This window comes from Cucurbita pepo, chromosome LG08, assembly GCF_002806865.2.
Source record: "Cucurbita pepo subsp. pepo cultivar mu-cu-16 chromosome LG08, ASM280686v2, whole genome shotgun sequence".
NCBI classification, from domain to species: Eukaryota; Viridiplantae; Streptophyta; class Magnoliopsida; order Cucurbitales; family Cucurbitaceae; genus Cucurbita; species Cucurbita pepo.
In genome coordinates this window covers 7,079,235-7,087,320 of record NC_036645.1, presented here as the reverse complement: position 1 = coordinate 7,087,320, position 8,086 = coordinate 7,079,235, and the positions used below count along the sequence as shown (strand labels likewise).

Sequence of the window (8,086 nt, the reverse complement as noted above, 5' to 3'; positions counted from 1 at the left end):
TGGATGAAAATAAAAGAATTTGACTTTTAGAATTCTGATTGGAAAGATGAGAAATTTGGTTTTGTATCTATTTGGTGGTGCAAAAATCTCCATATATCCCAGCTGATGGCCTTTTGTGAATATTACATTCTAAAGACAAAAATTTTGGAACATGAAGGTGCTCCTGAAACTTTCTTAATTTTAAACCTGTTGCTGCCATCATCAATAAGTTATTATAGGTATTGAGCTTGGATTCTCTCCCTGTTCTGTTCCCACCATTGCTTTGCGTTCACCTCCCCGAACCTTTCACGGCTGTTCATATCGAATCAAAGAATATCAATGTTAAAATATCATCACTCGTACAATAGGATCAAGCTCAATAATTCTATGAGTGGATTGTTATATTTATTTTTAGAGTACCCTCCACCCTACTTAGGTTTTCATCTCAAAAGAAATTTCAAGTATAACATAGTGCAGTCGTTTCTTCATAGTGTCTTGTAATCTCTTCTCAAGTATATTTATCACAGAAAATCTATTAATATTACCATAGATGCAAGTAAATGCAGATGTTAATTACCTGAATCTGACACGACGAAGCTCTCTAGAGCCATCAACAAGCTGCCTGATTGTTATGTAGACTCCTGGTTCGTCTTCCTCGACCCATTCGGCCTCGATGTCGCTTGCATTGCTAACGGAAATTGAAGGTTCGTCTCTAGAAGAGGTAGTTGTGCGTGAGGCTTCCATAGATGACATGTCGCCTTTGGCGCCCCCGGTTGGATAGGCACTTGACCCTGCATAGTGGTGGCTGCTTCCATGATCAAAATGCTGGTCAGATGGGAAATAACCTTTACTTCCTGAAGGTTTGTGGTTTTTCAGTGCCCAATCTTTGTTCGCTGCAGTCATTGGGCTATCCCTTTCCATCTTTGAGTAGGAAGAATCCCTCTGAAACATTTACTCAATATCAAAAAAATCTATCTCATGATTGTAAATATTTACTGAATATACTGAATTAAGTTATAAGAAACTTGTTTAGGAATTGGCATAACACTGATTTATTGCCATAAAATAACTATCAGATGCGTTTCATTGATATATTTGCAGAATGAACTGACAGATAATTTCAAGTTTCATTTGTATTCTAAGCTGAAGATTTAGATTTGTTGTCAAGATTAAGACCCCTCTTGCACCATATCTCCTATTCTGCTACCACATAACTTATAGAGACCTAATAATTTATACAAGAAATGAAAGAATGAGCATTTCATTAATCATTTTCCTCTCATTCTTTCGTTTTTCCTTCAATAATAAATGGTGGAAAATATCAATCACGAACAAATTTACTAAATTCTAATCCTTGAAATATATGCTCTTGCATCATTTTAATGGAAATAGAAGTCAAGAACAAAGGTTGTGAGGGCTCACCTCATCCTCAGTTCTTGGTGGCGTATGAAGAGCTTGTTGGTTGAATCTCTGGACATTATAGAGCTCCGTTATTCTGTCATAGTTTTCGCCCCACCATCGCTGAGCTTGCCATTTGTTAAACATTTCTCGACTTCAAAAGAAAAAAAGACCTTATGTTAGCTATGGTAGCAATGGTAAATACTAACAGAAATACCCCCAAGAGAAGTCTACATTTCTTAATGAAAAGTCTCCCTTTTTCTGAAATAAACAAGATATTAATGATAGAAACAAGAAACCGACAGCGTGGAGGATTTACTGTTCATCTTACTCGAAACGAATTCGTTTTAAATCATTGCCTCCATTGGGTAGGGACACAAAAGTAATGTGAACACCAGGCTCCACCTGTGCCATCCACTCTTTCGGCTCATCCTCATCCTCAAGCACCACATCACATGCTGATATGGTGGAATCGGCTCCAGGGGTCTGGTCTCCTCTGAACACCCCTTTAAATCTCGAGTCAGATCTCGTATGTGGGTGGCGATTGACAGGAGGGAAGTCCCAGGCAGGTGTTGAACTTGCACTTGCCCCTCCTATGTAGGGGTATGGAACCCCTTCTGAAGCAGTGTCAAAATCTGGGTAAGGTCTCTGTCCTTTCTTATAGCTACTGGAGCCTGTACAGGGTTTGCACTGCCTATAAGCACCAGAGAATTTCAACGCCATGTCCTTGATCTGTAAAATTTAGCTATTCAAAGTCAGATCAAGGACAGCTTAAGCAGCACTTAGTATCTTCTAAAGTAGAATTAAATACTGAGACTATGAATAGAGAATCAAATTGAAAGGAAAGATGCAAAGTTTAGGATGTTCTAAGGCAGTTATATGAATGTCCAAATTGAGCTGAAAATCCAAACATTAGTGGTCTTTGAGTCACCCAACACAGAATAATACGCTATTTTTTTTTTTAAGCTATGAGAATATATATCGTATTCAATGCATTTCACTATATTAATAATGGATTGAAGTGTGCAATCCAACCATTGTGAATCAAAAAAATACGCATGAAATTGACCAATTTTTCCTTGGTGAGACACACATCCACGTTTCAATTATGTGGAGCATACTGAATGATGTTTCGGGAAAGTGGAATATACAACTTGGAGAATTATTTTGGAGGATATTTTCCTTCGATATTTAAGAATAGAAATAATATCACAAGAATCGAAATTCCTAAACAATCAATTAAAAAAAAAAGGTCTCAGTTGTTAACATCTTATTGCTAATCAAGTGGTGGCTCATCCAGCCAAAGAAAGGGCTTGGTTAAGAAACAATACTTTTGAAAAACAGTGCGTCGACAAAAATTCAATGGTGGGTCACATTCAGGCGTTCATTGGCTGTCCTTCAAATGCGTCTTGTATATGAATATGTCAATGACCCCACCGCTACTCGATGCAAAATGTGCTGCCACTATTTCTTGTGCAAAAACATATTTCCAAGGCAGGCTGGACCAGGCACCCCCCTTACTTAAACTAATTCTAAAATGGGTTCTATTATATAAATTATTAGTTATAAGCAGTTTAAACTTCAACATAGCAACAGTAAGGTTGCATCGTTCCCAATGTTTTAGCTTCAAAAAATAAATTTATCTAGTCTTCAGAAAGTTATTGTAAAACTAGCGACCTTCGTTTAAAGTTATAGTGAAAGGAGCAACCCACTGTTTTGTTCACTCGAATAATAATAAGGTAGGAAGTGAATCGGAAAGGCTACCCTGAAAATCAGATTACCATTTTATTCCCCGAGAGGAAAGCAAGCAAAACAATTCGTACTCGATGAAAGGCTCGAGGTGGGGAATGGGGATCTTCTCCATATGGATATAGTACTAGTTTTACCATTTGGGAATAAAAACTATTAAGAAAAAACCCAAAATTATATATTCTATCGGCCATCGAGGGGCCAAGAAGAGCAGCAGGTCAGCAAAGTCAGATTTATGATACGAAGTGTCCTAAAAAAAACCACGTGGACTAGAAAGTTGTGAGTAATCGGTACAAAATACTGGTAAGCTGTTAAAGAAACCACTCCTTTTAGATGACAAAACAAAAACAAAAACAAAAACAAAAACAAAAACAAAAACAGAGTAGCCAGGAAGAGCTGAAGGACGAAGGATTAGAGCGCGTCGCACTCAAACACAGGCACAAGATCTTTCCTACCTAAAATTGATCTTAAAAAGATTTAAAAAGAAACAATAAACAAGAGGCACATTCATATTGGTGAAAAGATGGCATAGATGGTCCCCATTTATAGCAAGCCTAATTGGTATTATTAGTTTGTCTGTCCTCACAAGACGGAAAAGAAACTGAGAAAGCAAAGATGCAGCCGAAGCAACACAAAGAAAAAAGAGACAGAAGAGGATTAAGAACCTGCGTTGTCAGGCTTTTGACGGCTTCCTTTGTACTAGGCGTGCCACTCCCACGCGCAGCCCCATCCTCACCCCCGTCGTCTGTCTGTTTCGTACATGCTATGCATGTAAACATTTTGGTTCAACTTTGCTTTCTTACTCTGCACATCACAAACAAGTAGGTTCCACCTAGCGGTTTAGTGGATGCTATATTTATGAAAGAAAAAGGAAATCCCAAAAATTAAATTGCATAATCCAATAACTTTCCCTTTGTTTCTGTCTCTCTCTCACTCTTTCTCCCGTGTTTTGATTTGAGGAGAAGAAAACAAACGAGCCTTCTCTTTACCAACCACATTTCTATGAGAGATAGACATGTAATACTCGAATTATAAAGCACAAGAAGAGTTTCCCATTGTAGGGATTTCCATAACTTTAAAACGAACTTTCGTGAGGAAATCAATCGAAACAGAGCACTGATTTCCTTGTTCTTTCATAGCTTAGGTAATCAAAGAAAGGGGCGAGTTGTTCTCTCATCTCCGCAACAGGTACGCGGTTAGATGGGGAAAAAGAAATTGAGGGAATCTGAAACAAATATAAATTCGTTCATCGATTGGAGGGAAACAAATGGGTCCTGGAGAAAGGAAAAGGAGATAAAAATAAAAAGGAAAAGGGCTGCTCGGGATCAGAGACGACGAGGAAAAGATCAGAGAAGGAACAAACAAGAGGGGGTATAGTCGATAATTGAAAGGAAAGTAAATGAGGGCACAGCTATTTGAAAGTGGTCGACTGAGAGAGACCGAGTGTGGTACGTGCTTTGCTTTACTATTACAAAGCCGAATAAAGAATCAAATATTTGTTAATGCCGAAGTTTCTGACAACTTATTGGTTCTTTCTCTTTTCCCTCTGGGCAATCGCATCACTCTTCCGTCTCCAAGACATCCAAAAAAGCGACCAAGAGAGAGAAATATGCATTAATTTATAACAGCAGAGATTCAGAAAGAACAAGAAAAATTAATCGGGTTCAGATTGAAAGCTGTGGGTGAGGCGACAGAGAAACAGTGATTATGGAGGATGGATAACACTGAGACATAGAAGAAGAAGCAGAAGAATGACGAATATATATATATATATATATATATATATACTGTTCATCTACTTCATTGAATCTTTAATATTCGAAAACGACTCATCGAAGCAAAAGCGAACTGTGATTTACGTACTTTGTCCATTTAGGCCTTCACCTCTTCCACACCCTAATTAAGTTATCTTTTACAGACTTTTCGCTGCTGTTCTTTATTTCTCTACTTCAGAGACTAATCTAATTTCTTCACCTTCAGCAAGAAAAACGAAATCAGATTGACAACCTAAGTGATAAGACTACAGGAATCAACGGTTCCGAGACGGAACCAATCAAACGATTCAAAAATGTTAAACACTTCTGAGTACTGAAATGGCGTTCAGTGAATCTATACTGAAAGAACATTACAGAGGATAGATTGAGAACCATTTGAAATCGCTTTGGATCGTTCGAAACAGGACACGAAAGGAAAAACGACCAGAAGAAAAAGAAGAACCATAGAAGAAGATTCTCTGAGAAAGTAATGTTCTGTTTGCTTGCATAGAAAGACGATCAAATTGAAGAAAACGGAAAAGTAAAAGCATCAAGAATCTTACCTCGCTCGAAGGCTCCTTAGAAGCTTATCCACCAAAATCAAACTGAAATCAACCGCAATGTTAGGTCGCCAAGAAAATCTCCACCTCCAAAAAACGAATTCCAACTCCTTCTCTCTCAAAAATTTCCGTTTCAAGCAATCCTCGCTTTTATCAATCCCTCGCTGCAATGGCAACCAACAGCAACAGCAATCAAAATCCCTAAAATATCGCCAATCAGAGCATCTTCGTGCTAAATTTCTGCTGTTACACTGACGAACAAAACATTCCCTCACTCCACTCCACTTTGATTCTCTGCCAAAATCTCCAAACAAACAACAGAATCAAAATGCAATTAAAAACCCGAAACAAACCCTCGCCCGGTAAAATCGCCGCCGTCCACCGGCGGCGAACAGCAAGGTCCAAATCCAAACAAAAAAAAAGTTGTTCAGGAAGGGAAAGTTTGGGATATTATAGTTCCGGGTTTTACGTTAGAGAGAGCCAAAAATCGGAATAAAAATTATACAGACTATCAAGAACTTAAATTCGTGAGCCACCTATTTATATAAAGAACCAGCGTTAACGGCGTCAGAATTTCAGCCGTTAACTAACGAAAAATGTCTTTCTTGTGTATGGAAAGAAAGGGGAAATTGTTAACAGTGGATTGACGTTTTGGTCATTACCGTGGAGGACAGCCTGGGCCCACATGTCTCGGTGACGTATGGGTGAGGAGGAGGATCTCAAACGTGCATCAGAAGTAGGGTACGTGGCAAGTTTTGATTGGATAATATTCTATTAGCAAAATGATCAACGGTGAGATTTGTTTAATGTAAAAACTGACGTGGATATTATTAAATTTATTACATTCTTTAACTAAATTATTCATTGAAAAAATTATTTTAAATATTTATATATATATATATATGGAGACAAAATTTAATTGTGAAAAAATATATATATATATAAATAGAGATTGAAATAAGGGTACGTTTTATCCGTCCCCGCTCTATTATAGACGTCATTAACTATCATAAAAGATTTTAATTCAACCCGTCTTCTATACTTTCGTGAGATTATAAACGTTTTTAATTCTAATATATTTGAATTTAAAAAAAATATTCATTATATATTTCTAAACTAAAAATAAAAAAAATAATTAATAATGGGTAATTTTATAAAAATAATTATTATTATTCTATTTTTGTTAATTCGACCTATATAATAGCCGATAAAACATTTATTACATTATTTCATTTTCTAATTTCAAACTAAAACTCTAGTTTATAATAGAATTACGACGTTTCTATCAATGTCATCCAAGAATATTCTCTATTTTTTTTTTTATCTAAACACGTTTCAACAAAGAATAATTAACTTTTTACTTAGGGTAAAAATTTTAAATATTAACCTTCTAATCGAAGATATAATATTTAACTAATTTAAATATAGGGTGGAATTGTTTCAAATATATATTTAAAATATTAAAAAATCAATATAATTTTTATTTTTATTTTAAAAAACCCTTTGTTATTATTTTTTTTTTTCAATTTACTTTTTTGTTGGGGCTTTTAATTCAAGTCACCTTCCATTCGAAATATAATAATATATGCATATAATTATTAAATATCATAAATTAATGATATTAATTTTGTTAAATTTGTTAAATTATTGTATTTTATTATTTGGCATTTTAATGTTTTTCCAAAAATAAATGGAAAAACACAGACAAGGGGACAAAAATATTTAGATTTTATTTAGTTATAAATGATTTGAAATTATAAAAGAAAATTGATTGAGGATTCTATTTTGAATTTTAGTTAACATTTCACCCAACAAACAAACAATGAGGCCATGTTGTCTCCATATAAAGAGAAAATAATTATTTTCTAAATTATTTAATTTTAAATGCTTTTAATAAATTTTATACTAAAATTTTAATTAATTTATTTATTTCTTGAATTTAATTTTGTTCCAACCATTTAAAAACTTTTCATTTATATCCCAAAATTATCTGATTTAATTTAAAAAATTAAAATATAAATTTGTTAATTAAATAATAATTTGACGTGACGTGACTGTGATGTGACAGTACGTGACACAAACAAACAAGCGATCCCGATGTAGTTAAATTTCAACGGTATTCAATTTTCATATTTCATCCGACATTTTGACTTCTAATGAACCTACCCGTCATGTTACATTAACATTTAAGCAACGATATTAAAAATAAGATTAAAATTACACTAATACAACTCGAGTTTACACTTTTAAACTGTAAACTTTTAAATTTACGTCTATTAGTCCTTGAAAATTTAAAATTATCTAATAAATCCCTCGTTGTTTTTTATTTTATATTTATACAAAATTAGAAAATGTTTAAAATGTTTTGTACAAATTGGTAGATTTATTTAAATTGTTATTGGACAGTCACGTAAGTAAGCAAACATACTACTGGTGGGGACCACTGGAAGGTATAATCCAATCAGATTGCACGGGTGAGGGACTTTGATGCCCTGCAGGTGATGATATTACCCAAAAAATTAAAAAAAAAAAAAAAAAACAAAAAAAAAAATTGGAATTGCAGGAAGATCTTTGAAAGCTTCTGTCAAAGCTAATCGCAAAAAAAGCCCTTTACCTCTGAGGTGTGTTTGTCTCATTCTACTCTAA

At 34.7% G+C, this 8,086-nt stretch overlaps 1 protein-coding gene across 1 annotated transcript; it reads right to left on the bottom strand.

Moving 5' to 3' along the window:
• On the bottom strand, positions 1-5,934 carry LOC111800843 (protein BREVIS RADIX-like). The gene is made up of 6 exons (XM_023684720.1): positions 5,444-5,934; positions 3,792-3,930; positions 1,709-2,109; positions 1,402-1,531; positions 557-921; positions 1-291 (listed from the first exon to the last, which is right to left on the bottom strand). Exons 2-6 carry the CDS (start codon positions 3,903-3,905, stop codon positions 213-215), a joined length of 1,089 nt encoding a protein of 362 aa, XP_023540488.1. The 5' UTR covers positions 3,906-3,930; positions 5,444-5,934; the 3' UTR covers positions 1-212.
• Positions 5,935-8,086: the final 2,152 nt, after the last annotated feature.